Source organism: Chanodichthys erythropterus, chromosome 19 (genome assembly GCF_024489055.1).
Source record: "Chanodichthys erythropterus isolate Z2021 chromosome 19, ASM2448905v1, whole genome shotgun sequence".
NCBI classification, from domain to species: Eukaryota; Metazoa; Chordata; class Actinopteri; order Cypriniformes; family Xenocyprididae; genus Chanodichthys; species Chanodichthys erythropterus.
The window spans coordinates 34,991,615-35,015,617 of NC_090239.1; the positions used below are offsets into that span (position 1 = coordinate 34,991,615).

General features: G+C 40.8%; 1 protein-coding gene across 3 annotated transcripts in view; it reads left to right on the plus strand.

Moving 5' to 3' along the window:
- becn1 (beclin 1, autophagy related) overlaps positions 1-24,003 on the plus strand; it is a 198,135-nt gene that overhangs the window by 107,554 nt on the left and 66,578 nt on the right. For 2 of the 3 annotated variants that reach the window (XM_067369468.1, XM_067369469.1), the window contains exons 2-3: positions 21,007-21,137; positions 21,225-21,289. In XM_067369468.1, the coding sequence (XP_067225569.1) occupies positions 21,011-21,137; positions 21,225-21,289 (192 nt within the window). In that variant the 5' untranslated portion in view covers positions 21,007-21,010. Of the gene's footprint in view, positions 1-21,006; positions 21,138-21,224; positions 21,290-24,003 lie in introns of those variants that run through there. The other variant, XM_067369470.1, reaches the window with a different exon arrangement.

Below are 24,003 nucleotides of genomic sequence, written 5' to 3' on the forward strand. Positions count from 1 at the left end.
TATCTGTGCCAACTACCAACCACCTAGTAACACCATAGCATCCACCCAGGTTACCATAGCAACCGCCCAGAACACCCTAGCAACCGCCTAGCAACACCATAGTGACCACTCCAGGTACCTTAACAACTGCCTAGCAACACCTTAGCAACCACCCCAAGTACCTTAGCAACTGCCTAGCAACCACCCTGGTTACCATAGCAACCGCCTAGCAACCACCCAGAACACCATAGCAACCGCCTAGCAACGCCTTAGCAACCACCCCAAGTACCTTAGCAACTGCCTAGCAACACCCTAGCAACCACCCTGGTTACCATAGAAACCGCCTAGCAACCGCCTAGCAACCGCCTAGCAACCACCCAGAACACCCTAGCAACCGCCTAGCAACACCTTAGCAACCACCCCAAGTACCTTAGCAACTGCCTAGCAACACCCTAGCAACCACCCTGGTTACCATAGCAACCACATAGCAACCACCCAGAACACCATAGCAACCGCCTAGCAACGCCTTAGCAACCACCCCAAGTACCTTAGCAACTGCCTAGCAACACCCTAGCAACCACCCTGGTTACCATAGCAACCGCCTAGCAACCGCCTAGCAACCACCCAGAACATCCTAGCAACCGCCTAGCAACACCTTAGCAACCACCCCAAGTACCTTAGCAACCGCCTAGCAACCACCCAGGTTACCATAGCAACCGCCTAGCAACCACCCAGAACACCCTAGCAACCACCCAGGTTACCATAGCAACCGCCTAGCAACCACCCAGAACACCCTAGCAACCGCCTATCAACACCTTAGCAACCACCCAGGTTACCATAGCAATCGCCTAGCAACCACCCAGAACACCCTAGCAACCGTTTAGCAACACCTTAGCAACCACCCCAAGTACCTTAGCAACTGCCTAGCAACACCCTAGCAACCACCCAGGTTACATAGCAACCGCCTAGCAACCACCCAGAACACCCTAGCAACCACCCAGGTTACCATAGCAATCGCCTAGCAACCACCCAGAACACCCTAGCAACCGTTTAGCAACACCTTAGCAACCACCCCAAGTACCTTAGCAACTGCCTAGCAACACCCTAGCAACCACCCAGGTTACATAGCAACCGCCTAGCAACCACCCAGAACACCCTAGCAACCGCCTAGCAACCGAGTGGCGATTTTGTCACTGCAAGCACCATTCACATTTTCTTCAGGAAATGTACATTCTAGTATTGTAATTACTATTCACCTGAACAAAACTTTGGCGCGTAACTCGTCCCGCACCGTTTGTCGTAGACCCACGAATGAGGTGTCAAATCGACCGGCTTATTGAGGAGAGGTGTGCTATGACTTTTCTAAGTGATCGGGTGTACGATGTTCGCACAGCATACGAAAAAACGGCTGAAAAAACTCCCATAGACTTAACATGGGGGCCAAATCTGTGAGATCATATCTTTGGTTTAGAAGGTCATAAAGACTTGGGGCTGGGCTCTTTTGACTCGGCCTATCAAGCCGCCAATAACTAGTGGCTTCATGGTCACGCCCTAGCAACCAATTACAGCACCCTAGCAACCGGGTGCCGAATTTTGCCACTGCAAGCACCATTCACATTTTCTTCAGGAAATGTACATTCTAGTATTGTAATTACTATTCACCTGAACAAAACTTTGGCGCGTAACTCGTCCCGCACCGTTTGTCGTAGACCCACGAATGAGGTGTCAAATCGACCGGCTTATTGAGGAGAGGTGTGCTATGACTTTTCTAAGTGATCGGGTGTACGATGTTCGCACAGCATACGAAAAAACGGCTGAAAAAACTCCCATAGACTTAACATGGGGGCCAAATCTGTGAGATCATATCTTTGGTTTAGAAGGTCATAAAGACTTGGGGCTGGGCTCTTTTGACTCGGCCTATCAAGCCGCCAATAACTAGTGGCTTCATGGTCACGCCCTAGCAACCAATTACAGCACCCTAGCAACCGGGTGCCGAATTTTGCCACTGCAAGCACCATTCACATTTTCTTCAGGAAATGTACATTCTAGTTCTTCTTCTTCTTCTTCTGGACACAATTTCTGCGCGCTACTCCTCCCGCAGTTTTTGTCATAGACCCATGAATGAGGTGTCAAATCGACCGGCTCATTGAGGAGAGGTGTGCTATGACTTTTATAAGCGATCGGGTGTACGATGTTCGTCCAGCGGGCGAAAAAGTAGCGAAAAAAATCCCATAGACTTTGCATTGGGACAAACTTTGACGAGTAATAGCTCCTAACGAGAATTTCATAGAAACATGTGGGTTGCCACGTTTGAAGAGCCTGATAGGCTCTCTCAGACCATACCTCAAAATGGGGTGTAAGTTGTACCCCTGGGGCGCAAGAGCTGCCCAAAGTTGCCCCATAGACATACTATGGTGAAGCCGTGCCCATGAACCAGGAAGTACTGTGTTTTTCCTACTATGGGAAATTACATAGGGATTTTGTATTGAACATAACTCTGGATCACAATGTCATAGAGACAAGGGGGTGGGCTCATTTTACTCAGGCAACCAATCAGTCTCTCAGGATCATTGTGAAGCTATCGAGCCACGCCCTAGCAACCATATAGAGCACCATAGCAACAAGTTCCATAGACTTCCATTGAAAAAGATCAAAGGAATATCTTTGGATAGGAGTGTCATAGAAACATGAGGGTGGGCTCATTTGCACAGCGGACGAAAAATCGTCTGAAAAATGTCCCATAGACTTAACATGGGGACCAAATCTGTGAGATCATATCTTTGGATCAGAAGGTCATAGAGACTTGGGGCTAGGCTCTTTTGACTTGGCCTATCAAGCAGCCAATAATTAGTGACTTCATAGCCACGCCCTAGCAACATATTACAGCACCCTAGCAACCGGTGCCGAATTTTGCCACTGCAAGCACCATTCACATTTTCTTCAGGAAATGTACATTCTAGTTATTATTCTTCTCCAAAGTGAATCGCATTTGAGAGGGCCTAAACGTGCTCGAAAACTCACAAAACTTTGCACACGCGTCAGAAGTGGTGAAAATTTACGTCTGTTATGGGTTTCGGACTTGGGCGTGGCAAAATGGCTCGATAGCGCCATCTAACGTACAGCCCCACTCGCTACATTACACTAGGGCTTTGAAATTCGGTACACACATTTATCAGCCCAGTACCTACAAAAAATTATCTTGGAGCGAAATCCGAAACCAAACAGGAAGTCAGATATTTTGAATTAATTCACTGTTTTTTGCTTTTTCCAGACGTTGTACTTTAACGAACTCCTCCTAGAGATTTAATCAGATCAATGTCATTTTTGGTCAGTCTAATCTAAAGGCCTTTGTGACGTTAAATTGTGAAGATCTAGAGATTTCACTGAAGGGCGTGTCCGTGGCGGTCTGACAAAGTTTGATGTCTTCGCCATGAAAAAGGAAGTTGTTGTAACTCAGACAAACAATGTCGGATCTGCCCCAAACTTCACATGCTTTATTAGAGTCCTAACCTGAAGACATCTTCATAACAATATTCAGTTACAGTCATAGCGCCACCTGCAGGCAACAGGAAATGACATGTTTTATACTGTGATTAACCAGATCAACATCAAATGTTGTCAGTCTAATCTCAAGACCTTAGCGATGATAAATTTCAAAGATCTTGAGTTTTCGCTGAAGGGCGTGTCTGTGGCGGCCTGACAAAGTCTAATGTTTCGCCATGAAAGAGGAAGCTGCTGTAACTTAGGCATACAATGTCCGATCTGCCCCAAACTTCACATGTGTGATAAGAGTCCTGGCCTAAAGACATCTATATGACAATATTTAGTTAGTCATAGTGCCACCTGCTGGCAACAGGAAATGGCATGCTTCACAATGTAATTCACTACCAGAGTCACATTTCATTATGCCACGAAGTACCAAACATGCTAGAGACACGTTAAATCATGCAACACTTGGCTGAGTGCTAATTTATGCGATTAACGCCACGAAAGAAACAGGAAGTTGTTGTAACTCAGGCATACAATGTCCGATCTGCTTCAAACTTCACGTGTTCAATGATAGTCCTGGCCTGAAGACATCAACATGGCAAAATTCAGTTACGGTAAAAGCGCCACCTGTTGGCCGCAGGAAGTGTGGCATTTCGAAATGACTTTGGCATAATTCTCCTGTATTCCCTCACTTAAATGCATGACGCCCACTTTTCGCTGTTTTCCTGAGGCCAATGGGTGGCGGTGAGCCCGGGTGCGAGGGCCCTCTTGTTCTTCTAAGGATTATTATTATTTTTTATTTTTATTTATTTTTTTTTTTTTCCGTCTTCCGGGGCTTTTTGGGGGCCTTTACATGCTCAAAAACTCTTGAAAATTGGCACACACATTGGAATCCGCGGCCATTAGGACGCCGGAGAGGCTGGTACCTGGGCGTGGCAGGGGGGCTCGACAGCGCCCCCTTGAAAAAAGTCTGAAAATTTGGTCCATATATTAAACATGCTTGCACGTATTAGTATGAAACTCGGTACACATATAGACCTCATCGGGCCGAACAACTTTCGCGCTCTAAGTTAATCGCCACGCCAACAGGAAGTCAGCTATTAAGGGTTGTTTGAAAAACGCATGCTCTGGAATTTGATATACTCCTCCTAGACGATTAATCCGATCGCCACCAAACTCGGTCAGCATGAAGTCAAGACACTGATGATTAAAAATTGCCAGGGGATTTTTGATATCTCGAACGGTTTGGCCGTGGCGAGGCAACGAATTTATGGCGAGAAAAAGGAAACAGGAAATGTGTTATAACGTCTTAATACATATATTGATCTTTATGAAACTTCACGAGTGTGTTCGTTATAGGAGTCTGATCACATGGATGTGACTATTGTGAGTCAAAGTTATAGCGCCACCAACTGGCAGCAGGAAGTGTATCACTTTTTTAAATGTTTTGAGATCACCCTCTTATTTTTACCTGATTTGCTTCAAACTTCATCAGTGTAATGTCAATACACAGCAGATGTAGACCTATGACAGGATTTTTGATATTTGAAATATTGTTGCCATGGCAACAGGTCAAACTGTAATAATATTCTTGAGTGTTTTTGAGGCTCTTAACATGCTTCAAATTGCATGAAACTCGACACACACATCAATATTGTCAACCAGTAGACATGGACAAAGCCATAGAAATGGGCGTGGTGGAGGGGCTCAGTAGCGCCACCTTTTGACAAAAGTGGGGGGTTAGTTTTTCCTACAGTCACCAAACTCGGTACACATATTATTCTCATCAAGCCGGACAATTTTCTAATTTACATTCATTAGCTCCGACCAACAGGAAGTCAGCTATTTTGGTTTGAATGTTAATTTTTTGAAAAAACAGGCTATGAATTTTATACTACTACTCCTACAGGGTTTATCCAATTTACACCAAGCTTTTTTTAACTTGTTGCTAACACATTGAAGTTGTTTAATTGCAAACGGATTTTGGATATCTCAAACGGTTTGGCCGTGGCGAGGCAACGAATTTATGGCAAGAAAAGGGAAACAAAGTGTTATAACTTCTGCATACATTAATTGATTTTGATGAAACTTTGGCTTAGTCTTCGTTGTACAAGGCTGATCGCAGGGATTTGACTATTGTGATTCAAAGTCATAGCGCCACCAACTGGAAGCAGAAAATGTGTCACTTTCAGCATACATTGAGATCACCCTCTTATTTTTACCTGATTTGCTTCAAAATTCATCAGAATAATGTTAAAACTTGGCACATGTAATCCTTTGAAAATGGGCAGGGAGGAGGGGCTCTATAACGGCACCTTGTAGTGCAGTAAATGTGGAGTGAATTTGACATAGTCCTTTGATGTTTAACCGTTTTAAGTGCCTATTGCCCGCTGTGCACAGTTGCCCTGAAGCCACCGGGGTGGCAGTGCCACCGGGCTTGGGCCCGCCATCGCTGCTCGCAGCTATATTTATTATTATTAGGGCCCAAGCGAAAATTCGCGCAGGGCCCTCTTGTTCTTCTAAGGATTATTATTATTATTTTTTTTTTTTTTTTTTTTATTTTTTTTTTTTTCCGTCTTCCAGGGCTTTTTGGGGGCCTTAACATGCTCAAAAACTCTTGAAAATTGGCACACACATTGGAATCCGCGGCCATTAGGACGCCGGAGAGGCTGGTACCCGGGCGTGGCAGGGGGGCTCGACAGCGCCCCCTTGAAAAAAGTCTGAAAATTTGGTCCATATATTAAACATGCTTGCACGTATTAGTATGAAACTCGGTACACATATAGACCTCATCGGGCCGAACAACTTTCGCGCTCTAAGTTAATCGCCACGCCAACAGGAAGTCAGCTATTAAGGGTTGTTTGAAAAACGCATGCTCTGGAATTTGATATACTCCTCCTAGACGATTAATCCGATCGCCACCAAACTCGGTCAGCATGAAGTCAAGACACTGATGATTAAAAATTGCCAGGGGATTTTTGATATCTCGAACGGTTTGGCCGTGGCGAGGCAACGAATTTATGGCGAGAAAAAGGAAACAGGAAATGTGTTATAACGTCTTAATACATATATTGATCTTTATGAAACTTCACGAGTGTGTTCGTTATAGGAGTCTGATCACATGGATGTGACTATTGTGAGTCAAAGTTATAGCGCCACCAACTGGCAGCAGGAAGTGTATCACTTTTTGAAATGTTTTGAGATCACCCTCTTATTTTTACCTGATTTGCTTCAAACTTCATCAGTGTAATGTCAATACACAGCAGATGTAGACCTATGACAGGATTTTTGATATTTGAAATATTGTTGCCATGGCAACAGGTCAAACTGTAATAATATTCTTGAGTGTTTTTGAGGCTCTTAACATGCTTCAAATTGCATGAAACTCGACACACACATCAATATTGTCAACCAGTAGACATGGACAAAGCCATAGAAATGGGCGTGGTGGAGGGGCTCAGTAGCGCCACCTTTTGACAAAAGTGGGGGGGTTAGTTTTTCCTACAGTCACCAAACTCGGTACACATATTATTCTCATCAAGCCGGACAATTTTCTAATTTACATTCATTAGCTCCGACCAACAGGAAGTCAGCTATTTTGGTTTGAATGTTAATTTTTTGAAAAAACAGGCTATGAATTTTATACTACTACTCCTACAGGGTTTATCCAATTTACACCAAGCTTTTTTTAACTTGTTGCAAACACATTGAAGTTGTTTAATTGCAAACGGATTTTGGATATCTCAAACGGTTTGGCCGTGGCGAGGCAACGAATTTATGGCGAGAAAAGGGAAACAGGAAATGTGTTATAACTTCTGCATACATTGATTGATGTTTATGAAACTTCAGGAGTGTGTTGGTTGTAGTAGTCTGATCACATGGATGTAACTATTGTGAGTCAAAGTTATAGCGCCACCAAATGGCAGCAAGAAGTGTATCACTTTTAAAATGCTTTGAGATCACCCTCTTATTTTTACCTGATTTGCTTCAAACTTCATCAGTGTAATGTCAATACACAGCAGATGTAGACCTATGACAGGATTTTTGATATTTGAAATATTGTTGCCATGGCAACAGGTCAAACTGTAATAATATTCTTGAGTGTTTTTGAGGCTCTTAACATGCTTCAAATTGCATGAAACTCGACACACACATCAATATTGTCAACCAGTAGACATGGACAAAGCCATAGAAATGGGCGTGGTGGAGGGGCTCAGTAGCGCCACCTTTTGACAAAAGTGGGGGTTAGTTTTTCCTACAGTCACCAAACTCGGTAAACATATTATTCTCATCAAGCCGGACAATTTTCTAATTTACATTCATTAGCTCCGACCAACAGGAAGTCAGCTATTTTGGTTTGAATGTTAATTTTTTGAAAAAACAGGCTATGAATTTTATACTACTACTCCTACAGGGTTTATCCAATTTACACCAAGCTTTTTTTAACTTGTTGCTAACACATTGAAGTTGTTTAATTGCAAACGGATTTTGGATATCTCAAACGGTTTGGCCGTGGCGAGGCAACGAATTTATGGCAAGAAAAGGGAAACAAAGTGTTATAACTTCTGCATACATTAATTGATTTTGATGAAACTTTGGCTTAGTCTTCGTTGTACAAGGCTGATCACATGGATTTGAGTATTGTGATTCAAAGTCATAGCGCCACCAACTGGAAGCAGAAAATGTGTCACTTTCAGCATACATTGAGATCACCCTCTTATTTTTACCTGATTTGCTTCAAAATTCATCAGAATAATGTTAAAACTTGGCACATGTAATCCTTTGAAAATGGGCAGGGAGGAGGGGCTCTATAGCGGCACCTTGTAGTGCAGTAAATGTGGAGTGAATTTGACATAGTCCTTTGATGTTTAACCGTTTTAAGTGCCTATTGCCCGCTGTGCACAGTTGCCCTGAAGCCACCGGGGTGGCGGTGCCACCGGGCTTGGGCCCGCCATCGCTGCTCGCAGCTATATTTATTATTATTATTCTTCCGACTATTCGGGCACTTTTGAGACCCTTAACGTGCTCGAAAACTCTTGAAACTTTGCACACGGGTCAGAACCCGCGGCCATCAGGGCCGGGCTGAAGCTGGTACCCGGGCGTGGCAGGGGGGCTCAACAGCGCCCCCTTGAACGGGGTCCGAAAACTTGGTCCATAAATCAGACACGCTTGCATGTAATAATATGAAACTCGGTACACATATAGACCTCATCGGGCCAAACAACTTTCGTACTCTAAGTTATACGCCACGCCAACAGGAAGTCAGCTATTAAGGGTGGTTTGAAAAATGCATGCTCTGGAATTTGATATACTCCTCCTAGACGATTAATCCGATCGCCACCAAACTCAGTCAGCATGAAGACAAGACATTGATGATTAAAAATTGCCAGCGGATTTTTGATACCTCGAACGGTTTGGCAATGGCGAGGCAACGAATTTATAGCGAGAAAAGGGAAACAGGAAATGTGTTATAACGTCTGCATACATATATTGATCTTTATGAAACTTCACGAGTATGTTGGTTGTAGTAGTCTGATCACATGGATGTGACTATTGTGAGTCAAAGTTATAGCGCCACCAACTGGCAGCAGGAAGTGTATCACTTTTTGAAATGCTTTGAGATCACCCTCTTATTTTTACCTGATTTGCTTCAAACTTTATCAGTGTAAAGTCAATACACAGCAGATGTAGACCTATGACAGGATTTTTTATATTTTAAATATTGTTGCCATGGCAACAGGTCAAACTGTAATAATATTCTTGAGTGTTTTTGAGGCTCTTAACATGCTTCAAATTGCATGAAACTCGACACACACATCAATATTGTCAACCAGTAGACATGGACAAAGCCATAGAAATGGGCGTGGTGGAGGGGCTCAGTAGCGCCACCTTTTGACAAAAGTGGGGGGGTTAGTTTTTCCTACAGTCACCAAACTCGGTACACATATTGTTCTCATCAAGCCGGACAATTTTCTAATTTACATTCATTAGCTCCGACCAACAGGAAGTCGGCTATTTTTGTTTGAATGTTAATTTTTTGAAAAAACAGGCTATGAATTTTATACTACTACTCCTACAGGGTTTATCCAATTTACACCAAACTTTTTTTTAACTTGTTGCTAACACATTGAATTTGTTTAATTGCAAACAGATTTTGGATATCTCAAATGGTTTGGCCGTGGCGAGGCAACTAATTAATAGCAAGAAAAGGGAAACAAAGTGTTATAACTTCTGCATACATTAATTAATTTTGATGAATCTTCGGCTATGTCTTCGTTCTACAAGGCTGATCACATAGATGTGTCTATTGTGAGTCAATGTTATAGCGCCACCAACTGGCAGCAGGAACTTTCAGCATGCTTTGAGATCACCATCTTATGTTTACCCTATTTGCTTCAAAATTCATCAGAATAATGTTAAAACTTGGCACATGTAATCCTTTGAAAATGGGCGGGGAGGAGGGGCTCTATAGCGGCACCTTGTAGTGCAGTAAATGTGGAGTGAATTTGACATAGCCCTTTGATGTGTTACGTCCCAGGACGTATATTGTTTATTGTTTTGTCGTTCTGTGACTGTGTATGTGACACTGTCTCTCTGATGCCCAACAGCCTGCTGGGAAGTGTAGTTTTTTTTTCCCTATTTCCTCTGTTCCTCCCTGTCCTCTTGCAGGAGCCCAATTGATGCAACCTTTTCCTCGTTAGAGTATGGAGAGGAGCTTGCATTTACACCGCAGGAGCTGGCTGTTTCCCAGAGAGAGTGTGGCCTGTCTCCCCTCCCAGAACTTTTGTTGTCTTGGTTGTTGTGAAAGCCTCTTTAAGAGAAACCTGTTGTATTTGCTGGTGTGAAAGCTTCTTTAAGAGAAACCTGTTGTATGTGCTGTTGTGGCAGTTCTTAATGTTGCAGACGCAGTAGGGAGGCGGGTGCCTTTTTGTTTTTACTAACCCCTGTTTTCCCCTGTTTTTGGTTAGTGAGGCAGTCAGGTAAGAGATTTGTTGTTTATTTGATGTTTTGTTTCGATAGGTTATTTAGACTCCCTTACTCCAGTTAGCTTACTCCTTTTGTTTGTTACTTTGGCTTTAACCCCCTCCCGGAGCTAGAAGCGTCTTGTTAGTTATCCTTATCCATTTTGCCTTATCCTTGATTGTTATAAGAGACTTTGTTAAATAAACCTTTTGAAGAGTTATTTTGTGTTTGTGTGAGTTCTGGGAGTGCGGACTGAACCAACTCTCTCTCATTTTTGCCCTGTGTTTTTGAAGGGACATATCTTTTATTACTTTTTATTTCTATATGTTGCTCTCCCGCCACCCCTAGACAAAAGGGGGACGTAACAGATGTTTAACTGTTTTAAATGCCTATTGCCCGCTGTGCACAGTTGCCCTGAAGCCACCGGGCTTGGGCCCGCCATCGCTGCTCGCAGCTATATTATTATTTTTATAATTACTTATAAGTCATGCATTTGCTCTTTCAATGCGCATACTCATAATCCATTACACTGATTTCTTATTATTCACTGATGTATTAATTAGTCAGTCGATTCCATGAATGCATTTATAAAGATGCAACCTGCATCTGCATAATGTTATTATATTACAATGACATTTTAGAAATTCAGATTTATTTGTCAAATTAGTGAATATATTGGTATTAATACCTGTGTTGTTTTTATAAATTTATAAATACTGTGATTAATAATAGTTACTAAGCTCTATAAATGCATTGTTGAAGGCTTTAAGTCAAAACATAGGATGCAGTTTTCTTAAAGAAAATGTTAAGTAATCAAGAGAATGTGCACATTATACATTTTAAGTTGTTTTGCAAATGTAACTAATGAATAATAATTCCAATAAAAATAAAAGAGAAAGAAAGAAATCATTACAAACAGTTATTTTTAATGTTACATAATAGCAAAACACTGCAACAATATATGTTTTTAAAAGAATGGGAACAGCTGCTACAAGCAAACAGGCAAAGACAGTACTTGTCTTGCTATCTTCTTGACTGTGTGCAGTTTTAGTTAAGTATGGTGTGAGCTGTTGAATGCAATGACATTTATGACGTTTTACTGAATCATTAAAAATAGTTTGATTAACTCTGAGCTTTGAGCATCTAATCTTAAAACAATGATTTAACTGTGCTGTTAACATGGTGGGCTGCCCACAGTAAACTCTCATGCTGGCCCCACGGTGAAAAACTTTTGTGGGCCCTGTATGAGGTAACCCACCGGGGGCCAGTGTGCATTTTCTGTAGGCAAACCCACAGTGGGTTGCCCAGAGTAAACCCTCATGGGGACCCAAATGGGTAAAACTGCTGTGGGCCCCCCATGGGCTAACCCACTGAGGACCCGTGCGGGTTTTCCATGTGGGTTTCCTTTGGGGCCCCAAAGGGTTTGCCCTTGCCCACACTTACCCGTAGTGGGCCCACACTGGCATGTTTGCTGGGATACACTGGCATGTTTGCTTGTTTGTTGTATAAGCGCAAAGAAACTATCTCTCAAAGAGCTCCCAAGTAAGCCTACATTACTACTGAATGATAAAATTGCTTGAATTTTCAAATTGGCAAGGTTTAAAGGTGCCATATACTCCTTTTTCACAAAATGTAATATAAGTCTAAGGTGTCCCTTGAATGTGTCTGTGAAGTTTCAGCTCAAAATACCCCATAGATTTTTTTATGATTTTTTTTTTTAACTGCCTATTTTGGGGCATAATTAAATATGCGCTGATTCAGCGTGCATCCCCTTTAAATGCTCGCGCTCTCTGCCCCCCAAGCTCGCAACTCTATAACTCTATAACATTTCATAAACAAATTTCACACAGCTAATATAACCCTCAAAATGGATCTTTACAAAGTGTTCGTCATGCAGCATATCCGATTATGTAAGTATGGTGTTTATTTGGATGTTTATATTTGATTCTGAATGAGTTTGATAGTAGCTAGGCTGCAGCTAACAGAGCTAAAGCTAACATTACACACTGTTGGAGAGATTTATAAAGAATGAAGTTTTGTTTATAAATTATACAGACTTCAAGTGTTTAATAATGAAAATAACGACATGGTTCTTGTCTCTGTGAATACAGTAAGAAACAATGGTAACTTTAACCACATTTAACAGTACATTAACAACATGCTAACGAAACATTTAGAAAGACAATTTACAAATATCACTAAAAATATCATGATATCATGGATCATGTCAGTGACTATTGCTCCATCTACCATTTTTCGCTATTGTCCTTGCTTGCTTACCTGTATAAAGTCTGTTGATTTGCTGTGCTGCTCCAGACGTTAATACTGGTTTGTCTAATGCCTTGAACATGGGCTGGCATTTGCAAAAGTTTGGGGCGTACATATTAATGATCCCGACTGTTGCGTCACAGTCGGTGTTATGTTGAGATTTGCCTGTTATTCAGAGGTCTTTTGCAAAAATCTAATTTACCTAAGAAGGAGGAAACAATGGTGCTTGAGACTCACTGTATGTCATTTCCTACAGAACTTTAATTATTTAACTATGCCGAGGTAAATTCAATTTTCAATTCTAGGGCACCTTTAAAAAGACTGTGTTGATAAATTTACTAATGAACATTTGCAGTAATTTCCTGCTTTTGTAAATGCGAAATCTGCGAGAATGAGTACAATTATGCACAATACTTGCACCAAAATTTAGACCCTGTATGGCATCGATTTAATATTTATGTATCAGTATTAGATTGTGGTACTGTACCAAAGCCAAAATTGTGGTATTGAGCCATCCCTACATTAGCTCAGACAGACTGGAGCCACTTCATTTATGGTCCTAGATAGTTGATTTGGAGTCTGGAGTGTTGAGTTTTTGCATGAAATTGTTTAAACGAATCATCTGGAAGATTCATTTGTCTGGTTGGCCCTCAAATCTTACACCAGACACCAAAAACAACTGCAGAGTCAAGATGACTTAAGGCTGCAAAAAATCAGCCTGGACCCCCAGCCACTAACACCTACCCATCCCTACCTACCCAATATCTATGAAAAAACACCTGAACTTAGATTTTGGTGGACTTCATACGTACAAAAACTAATAGTGGCCCACAGCCGATTAGCAGAAGTATTTCAATAAGACAGTAATAAAGTGTATAGCCGGACACCTACACAATAATAACATATTTTGAACACCCTTTAGAATACATCATTAATTAATTTATACTTACAGGTTTTGATTCTGTGGAGCAAGTTGGCCAAATAAAGGGGTTACTGTCCCATCTTTAATGGATAAACATTTTGTGAATCCCATTTAGACCTCACGGAGATTTGAGAAGCAATTGTCAGAAGGTTATACTGCTGTTGTATAGCTGTGGTAATTTTAAACACTGACTCATCAGATCCTTTGGAAGTGTTTACAAAGAAAATGAGCTTTTTCTGAGCAGAAAACGGTGTCTTCTCAACATGTATTGTTGTGGCAAATTCAATGTTTCTTCAGTTCTGGTCTCAAAGAAAACTCTGAGTCGAAGTTCTAGGTTCCAGGAGTTTAACCTTATTGACAAGCAACAAAGTGAGATGCCAGCTCCACATCTGAATCTCTCTAGCCAGGGCACAGTTTTTATAAATTTTTCTTATCTTTTAAAACAGTGTAAGATCCACCCCTACATTTTTTTTTCCATGATCTCATTTACAGGTGCTCTCCTCCCTTTCTCTTCCTGGAGTCTCCTAAAGGGATAGTTCACCCAAAAATGAAAATTTGATGTTTATCTGCTTACCCCCAGTGCATCCAAGATGTAGGTGACTTTTTTTCTTCAGTCGAACGCAAATTATGATTTTTAACTGCAACCGCTGCCGTCTGTCAGTCAAATAATAGCACTAGATGGGAACTTCAACTATAACAGTAAATAAAACTTGCTTAGACAAATCAAAATTAAAACCTGCGGCTCGTGACGACACATTAATGTCCTAAGACACGAAATGATCGGTTTGTGCGAGAAACCGAACAGTATTTATATAATTTTTTACCTCTAATACACCACTATGTCCAACTTCGTTCAGCTTCCTGTTAGTGAGGTCAAAAAACGCGTTCTGTTGACGGAAGTGATGTCTCGCCCATATACTTCAATGAGCGCAAGACATCACTTTCATTGTCAGAGCGCGATCAGACCTCACTAGCCAGAAGCTGAAAGAAGTTGGACATGGTGTATTAGAGGTAAAAAATTATATAAATACTGTTCAGTTTCTCGCACAAACTGATCGTTTCGTGTCTTAGGACATCAATGTGCCATCACGAGCCGCAGGGTTTAATTTGGATTTGTCTATGGAAGTTTTTTCAACTCTTATTGTTCAAGTTCCCAATCACTGCTATTATTTGACTGACAGACGGCAGCGGTTGCAGTTAAAAATCATAATTTGCGTTCGACTGAAGAAAAAAAGTCACCTACATCTTGGATGCCCTGGGGGTAAGCAGATAAACATCAAATTTTCATTTTTGGCTGAACTATCCCTTAAGTACTCCCCAACATTTTTACCACAATCACTTCACCAATTAAATTGCAAGTGTTGCTTATGCATGAGATAATTATCTTTGTAAGGGTGGCCGACTGCCAACTAGTTTACATCTTTTGACTTAATCTCTTGTGGTGGAATTCTGCCAATTAATGGTTCTCTTTCCCTTTCTCATAGGCAAAATGAAACATTGTTTTAAAAACAATCAACACTCCCCATAGGCAAGAAGCCTTCACATGACACCCTTAAACATGATCTCATTCATTTCACATTCTCCTGTTGTCTGGTGGAAAACTACCAGCAAAATATGCTTAGTGGCCAAGTTAACTTCTCAGTTAACTTGGCCACTAAGACTTCCCTTATAGTCACATAGGCCAAGAGGCCTCTAAACACTTCTAGCTTTTATAGTAAGCAAACTAATTCTACAATTGTTTTCTATAGGATGGATAAAATACTCCATCACGTCTTAATGCATTTGGGGAATGCCTTAGCGGGAACCGGTGTCTGAAATGCTATCAAATCACGGCAATCATATTGGCCGGCGACAGCCTATGACGTCACTACTAGTGCAACCCGAACATACATAAGGAGCGCCTAGAGAACAAGTCATCCACTTATCAAAGGGACTGTTGAGCAGGTAGCCCCGAGGCATGGCAGGGAGATGCAGTGTCTTGTTCCCTGTTCTCAGGGAACCATGGTTACACGCATAACCTGAGACCTTCCCTTTCGAAAGGGAACTCACACTGCATCTTAACGCATTTGGCGAACAAAATACCCACGCCGCCATGCTGAGGGGAGTGCATGCCAAAAAATGGTTGTGACAAATATCAGAAACAATTTCAAATTAAATGCCAAAAAACACTCCTTCTAAGGTTCGCAAAGGCCGTTAGTGACAGCATTCCCTACGGCCACCACCCAAGCTATAAACCACAAAGAGGCTTCCAGAAACATCTAGAGGCCTACCAAGGCCGCTCAAAGGCTTGGAACCAACAGCTTCAAACAGAAGGAGTCCCTTTAAGGGAATGTGGCCAGGGAGCCGAAAGGAGCCCCGGCCAGTCACTTCTCAGGGGAGCATAGTCTACCCTGACTGCCACCAGGGAGTCTGGCCTGGTCCTACTAAGTAGTAACCTATTCTGGCCAGCAACCTGTCTGTTAACAAAACAGAATCTCTAAGGCACTAGCCTCCAGAGGAGGGGTCCAGAAAGAGGGACTGCAAACTGGCAGTAACTGGCAGTAACCAACTCAGACCGGACGTAGAGATGTGCATCCTGGGGAGCAGGACTTGGCATAGCGCTTTGAACCCTTGCAATCGAGGGGAGTTACTCTGCTCAACCTAGGATCTACAGAGCGCTTCTTAACAAGCACTCTGGAGGCTGAATACTCTAAATAAGATCCCTAAAGAGAAACATACCTCCAGCTCCAACAGGAGCTGATTGATCAAAGGAGTTCTTACTAAAAAGAACCTTTTAAACATCAGTGACCAACTCGGGGGCGAGGTCCTCAGCCTTAAATACTGACCTCCCAGGGAGGTCTCACGAGAGACCTTCAACCTTCCGATCAGACCTCGGGAGCGCAGTACTCTAAAGAATGACCCTCAATGCGAGGTGAGTACCCACTGGACTCAACCAAGATAAGTATTGACCAAGCTCAATGCAAGTACCAGGGAGGCTCCTAAAGAGCCTACACTCTGATATAATTCTAGGGAGTCAGAAGACTGTCTTAGCTGGAAGTGCTAAAGACCTACTCGACCCAGAGGATCTCCTTCTAGGAGGCCTGCTTGAGGGCCAACTACTTGGTAAAGATCTAAAACTCCAGGCCTAGTGTCAGGGAGGCTCCAATGGAGCCTTAGCTACCTGATAACAATCTGCTCAATTCTATGGTACTAGGAAACTCAGGAACCTAGCTCAACCCGGAGGATCGCTTTCAAGGTGACCCAAGGAGGGCCAACTACTTGGTAGCAAATCTAACTCCAGCAGAGATAGCCACTAGAGGTATGCAGGCTTGGAATACTCGTTTACATTGCCATCACGAGCCGTGTACTCAGAATATCACTATCTTCCTTTAAAACAAGGGGAGTACAAAACTATGCAACTGGGCTGACGAGGAGGCCTGTCAGGGCCTACTACCCTAGCATAACACGACCACAGGCCTGAGGCTAATGGGAGCGTGCGCAACTCACCCTGAAAGGGGGGAGTACTCGACATGCTCGACCTGAGCATCACTGGTGTTGGGCACATATGGGGCACAGAGCTCTGGGAGCAAAGTGAGCTAACCTGAGAAAAGCTCAAAGGTAAAAACCTGAGCAAAATCTCTTGCTCCAAGACGAAAAAGGCCATCTGAGTTCAGCTCTGGAGGAATGGAGGCCCCAACAGAAAGAAATTCCACAGGAGGGGCCTGCAACACTCTTCTCCGCGACTTGATGATAATCAAGGAGCCTTTGGTGGAGAGATGCTCCAATCTCAAACTAGACAAAGCTGCTACCAAAGCTCTGCAGAGCGGAGACTTCAGCATAGTGCTTTCCACTCTCTAAACAACGAAGTCTAACAATGCTCAAGGACAACCACAGGGGAGGCTTTCAACAAAAGCCTACAACACCTGGCTATTTGTCTGTGCCTAACACCACCAGGGAACTGCCACTTGCATTAATAACCTAATGCAGAAGGCGGGCCCCGGCCGGGGACAACTCTCACAAAGAGAGGAAGTGTACTAGGATCACTAGCTGCTAGTCTTAAGCTGGAGAGGCTCTCCTAGGAGTAGCCTACTCCGGGCTACTGCATGCTAGGAGGTGGAAAGCTTAACCACCTCTCTCAAAAAAGATGTATTCCTGAGTACAAGCCTAGGCCAGATATTTGGGCGGCCCAAAAGAATGTCCAGCACACATGCACTCATGACCTTCCTGGAGCTCAATAAAATGGAGACTTCAGCCTAACAACTCTAAAGAAAGGAGGCCGGCTCACACAACACTCAGGGTAACTGAGAATGTTGGAGCACAGCATAATCTGCCACCATGTATGTCCTGCCATATACAGACAGGACTGGCTTCATAACACAAAAACGTGGGTGTAGAAAGGAAACACGCAACTAGGGTTGCCAAGAGAGACACTCAAGTGCGAGAAAACCACCTTATACAGGCGAATGCGTGCTCTTTGTTAGATTTTGCTGTATTTGGCCATGCAGTCGTTTGGGTGGCTCACCAATGTATTAGATTTCTCTAATACATAAAATAAGTTAGCTTGACCAGAGTTCTTGTGGGGAGAAGAATTTATTGAAGGTAGTAGTGTAGCACAGTTCTTCAGCAGCGATGTTAGCGTGTCAGCCTTCAAAACATATTAACCTAAAGTTCTGTCTGTGGGACAGAACTTTATACATGACATCAAAAGGGCTACAAACAATAGAACACTGTTAGGACCTCCCACAGGAGATCGATCTTCCCTGTGATCTGCTCTGAGCAATGCTGTTTCTTTGTCATTCACACCCATCAGTTGCTGTGGGCCATATGTCTGTAGAGCCATTTGGTTCACACCTTTACAAACACAGAGTTGGTTGCATCTGAGGCACAGTCACAATGTAAATGCATCTAACTAAAGATAATGAAAATACACATAATCTTTCATCTTATTCCAAACAAACAATGCACAAGTAATGTGTGTGATAGATGTAAAGCTTGCACACACACCTACACATCACTCATCCAAACATAAATAGAGCATTGATTACTGATATAGAGGATGCATCCTAAATCAGCTAAACACTCTCATAACAAAAAAAAACCTGTCCTGCTTCCCTCGAGAACAGACAGACAAACGAGAGTGGAGCTTCCTCGGAGGGAAACGCTCACAGTGCATGCCGACAGAACTCTCAAGCACTGGGCATGCATGCTCTAACAAAGACGCACGAATCAAGTGTGTTACCAGGTAACTATACATGGATGTGCACACTGACTGAGACATCTGTAAACAGCCGTTCTTACCTTTTGAATAGCATTTCAAACAAAACAGTCCCTGAAAGACGAAAGAAGATGACTTGTTCTCTAGGTGCTCCTTATGTGCGTTCGGGTCGCAATAGTAGTGACATCATAGGCTGTGATAGCGTTTCAGACACCGGATCCTGCTAAGGCATTCCCCAAATGCGTTAAAAGGGACCTATTATGCCCTATTTAACAAGATGTAAAAATAGTCTCTGATGTTCCCAGAGTGTGTATGTGAAGTTTGAGCTTAAAATACAACACAGATAATTTTTTATAGCATGTTAAAATTGCCACTTTTAGTGGTTGAGGACGCGCTATTATGTCACTCTAGAAAATCACTGTAAGAGCTGAATAAAACACTGCAAGAGTGCATTAAAATATTATCCATAAACTTTGCTGTCATCCTTTCAAAACTGCTGAAAATTATACCATTTTAAGAAGAGTGATGATTATATCTCCCCTACTGAAATACTCAACTGTTCTTTTAAGATATTTTGAGATAAAAACAAATTTGTAGTTCTTTTATGTGTGTCACACCATAGGACACCAAAGTACAAAAATGGTAGTTATTGCATTAAAGAGAGTGAGGGGTATTAAATTAAAGTATTTTTTTATTTAACCTAGAATGTGTCAAAGAAGAAATAAAATTTAATTTTGATACAAACAATACCAACATGTGTTTTTTTTATTTATTGTTATTTTTTTTATAAAAATTAACAAAACGAGCGATGATTCCTTTACAGAGCAAATATCTTTTAAACTTTAACACCCCAATAGAATTTAATAGAATTCATTTGTTTATTAAAGAAGAAACAATATTTCATTTTGTTACATAATCAACCATGTTTTAAAAAATCACATTTTTTAAAGTATATGGCTGCTCTTTTTAAGGCATCACTTCCATTTTTTTTTTCTTTTTTACTTTGCATCGTTTTCTAAGATCTTTTCCCTTCTTTTCCCTTTTTCTCTCAAAAATAAAGTAGTATCACATTTTATGCTTATTTTCATGACACTTTTTAACAGTACAAATTTTCTGCAAAACATCAGAAAAACAAAATCAATGTAATTATTGCATTTAAGAACACTGAAAATGATAAAAAATAAATAAGTTGAACAATCCTTTTTAATTATTTAAAGTGCTTCTTAAAGAGACCTTGTCCTCTTGTCTGACATCTTGTCCTCTGGTGGTAACATTATCTGTCACACCATAGGATGTTTCAGCCTTCTGAGTCAGTTGGCCTTACTATTTGTAGCTAACCTGCCATTAGCAGTTGCATAATTTTCCATGATTATGTAGTTTAATATACATAAAAAATACATAAATAATATATATATAATTTAGTGGTGTCACACCAATGGACAACAAAACTTAACACTTAGTGTTCCAAAAGATGAATTGGATGACAAAATAAAATTACCCATCTATCTATAAAGTCCACACATCCCTGCTAAAATGGTTTGGAATTGCGATATAAAAAAGATAAATAAAATCATAACTTTTGCACCTTTATTCTACTACTACTACTACTAGTTGTAGTAGTAGTAGTAGTAGTAGTATAGTATCAGTAGTCTGGTGGATTTTGAATTAAAATGTACTGTAAATTAATAGGAATGCTTTAATAAATATATAAAATAATGATAATGATAATAATAATTGCAAGAATATTTAAATGTTGCATTTACTAATATTTATGTTTAAAAAGCTATTACAAATAAAATACAAATAGCAATATGACATGTTTGACAAGATTTTATGTTTTGATACAATTATTACATTATTATTGTAATAAAATGTTAATAATGTCATACTTATTACATTATGTGCAGTTTTTACATTATGTACTGTTTTTACATTATGAGTTGCTGCAGGGTCGTTCTTATAAATTTTGTTATTTTGTCTTGTGGACTATATGGGAAATAGCTTATTCAGGAAAATACTAAATAATAAATGACATACAACTTTTACCCTCTTATTTTGTTAAAATGATTAACATTTTGAATTTTCTTCAGGAGGTATGTAAACGTAAGAGCAAAACTGTATATAAAAGACACTACCTAGATGAATGTCCAAAAAGCTCCTATAACAGGTTTGTATGTTTTGTTTCCTACAGCACGATGGAGGGTTTGAAGTTTTCTAGCAACACCATGCAGGTGAGTTTTGTTTGTCAGCGCTGCAGTCAGCCACTGAAGCTCGACACATCCTTCAACGTCTTGGACAGAATGACTATCCATGAGCTCACGGGTATGAACATACTGCATACTGCACAGTAAGAGAGAGCTGAAGTTATTTCATTAAGATTGAGTCTTTTTTTTTTTTTTTTTTTTTCAGCTCCATTAGTGACTGTAACAGCCAATAAACAGTTGGATTGCAGCGAGGGCAGTAGCTTCCCTGAGGTGAATACATCACACCAGCAAGCTTTCTTTGTGATCTTGCTGGCTCTCAAGTGTACAGGCACTTTTCCATACACACAAAAAGTGGCGTGGAATGCAGCGGTTGCTTTGGTAATAAACAATGATGACTGCTCATTTTAGGGAGTAAAAATATCCTGAATCTAAGTTCATTAGTATATTTGTCATTGAACAAAGACTTTAAAGACTTTCTTCGGCACATTTCCTTCATAATTGAAATTTAATCATAGTGTCCTCAGTGGCTCAGATGCAGAGAGTCTATGGAGACTCTTATGTTTGTTGGTACATCCAATAACAGTACATTTGTAGTTTCTTTTTTCTTTTCTTTTTTTTTGGCACAGACATCTCCAGCTGCTGTGACACTATGGTATCTATGCTAACAGGGCAGATCATCACCAGTCATGGGTGTGGCTTCCCTCCACTCTTACATGAGAGTTGGAGATACTGTTTATGATTTATGGGTATTATAAATAAAGGAGTGGGTTGATTTATACCATTTTTGGCTGGTTATTTACACACACTGTGGACAACACATCTGTGTTCAAACAACTTATAATGAACTTTACATAATAGTTCCCCTTTAAAAATTGATTGGATAAGTAAATGAAGAGATGATCCCAGCTAACCAAAATACGTGACTGTTACGTAACTGCAACGTAATTTGGTGACCAAACTTTCGTCGTGGCGACGTAACTAGTTACATCGTGGCAACCGGAAAAGTGAAAGGTGCCTATACGTCGCCACAACGTAACTTTGTGACGTTGCCAGTTAGTAACTGCGACGTCGTGGCAACGTTGTGTATCAATAGTTGTGTGTTGGTCATCAGTTGGTAATTCTTATATTTATTTATTTTTCTATGGGCGGACATGCAGTAGTTTAACCTAATTTATGTCCTCATTTGCCCAAACTAATGTAAAGGCTATTCCAACAGCTGTGAACGATGAATGCAGACTCGAAATGAATTCAATTCATTTATTTTGAAAAACACACAGAACATGAACAAAACTCCAAATAAAAATAATGAAATACACTCAAACTATAAATAAAAACATATAGCCTACAGCGAAACATAAAATAAAAGCATTCAAGACGTTTTGCTCTCAGTATCATTAAAAACATATGCTATGCTAACGTAACATTTTGCATAACATATATTTCAGACGATCAAGGAAATCACAAAGGTAAAAATATTAACAAAAGTACTTAAAGTAGACTGTGGGTAATGTTACTTAACCAATCTGACGCAGTTGTTGAACTTTATTGCTATAAAACTGACGAGAAACACGGAGAAACGTCGACGCTGTCCTCTCCAGCAGCTTGAATGTTTTCCCGGTTGCCATGGCAACTCTAACGGCCACCTGCACTAACGTAAACATAACAGTAAAAAAAGGTTTTGCGTCTTTCCAAAGTTAACTTTATACATTTTTATAAAAGCCATTTATTCGTTGTCACCTCGGAAAAATAAATTCTCCTCTCAGAAAAATTAACTTTACACTCTTATCAACATACTGTGGGCACGCGCGCACTACATTTGTGGAGGCGCGCGCTGTATGTCACGTCACTATATATAAAAACCAGTCATCCATACTCTGATTTGGTGAAAACAAACATTTTTTTTCTTAAGGGGACATTTCAGTCTTCCCAGCTAACCAAAATACGTGACTGTTACGTAACTGCAACGTAATTTGGTGACCAAACTTTCGTCGTGGCGACGTAACTAGTTACGTTGTGGCAACCGGAAAAGTGAAATTCCCGGATACGTTGCCACAACGTAACTTTGTGACGTTGTCAGTTAGTAACTGTGACGTCGTGGCAACGTTGTGTATCAATGGTTGTGTGTTGGTAATCAGTTGGTAATTTTTATATTTATTTATTTTTCTATGGGTGGACATGCAGTAGTTTAACCTAATTTATGTCCTCATTCGCCCAAACTAATTTAAAGGCTATTCCAACAGCTGTGAACAATGAATGCAGAGCTCAAAATGAATTCAATTCATTTATTTTGAAAAACACGCAGAACATGAACAAAAATCCAAATAAAAATAATGAAATACACCCAAACTATAAATAAAAACATATCGCCTACAGCGAAACATAAAATAAAAGCATTCAAGACGTTTTGCACTCAGTATCATTAAAAACATATGCTATGCTAGCGTAACATTTTGCCAACATATATTTCAGACGTTCAATCACAGAGGTAAAAATATTGACATAAAGTACGACTGTGGGTAATTAACCAATCTGACACAGTTGTTGAACTTTATTGCTATTAAACTGACGAGAAACACGGAGAAACGTCGATGCCGTCCTCTCCAGCAGCTTGAATGTTTTCCCGGTTGCCATGGCAACTCTAACGGCCACCAGCACTAATGTAAACATAACAATAAAAAAAGGTTTTGCGTCTTTCCAAAGTTAACTTTATACTTTTTTATAAAAGCCATTTATTCGTTGTTACCTCGGAAAAATAAATTCTTCTCTCAGAAAAATTAACTTTACTCTCTTGTCAACATACTGTGTGCGCGGCGCGCACTCCATTTGTGGAGGCGCGCGCTGTATGTCACGTCACTATATATAAAAAGCAATCATCCATATTCTGACTTGGTGAAAAGAAACATTCTTTTTTCTTAAGGGACATTTCAGTCTTGTGTCTGACGTTTAATTACACATTTTAAATGGCAAATTCTGGTAATAATAAC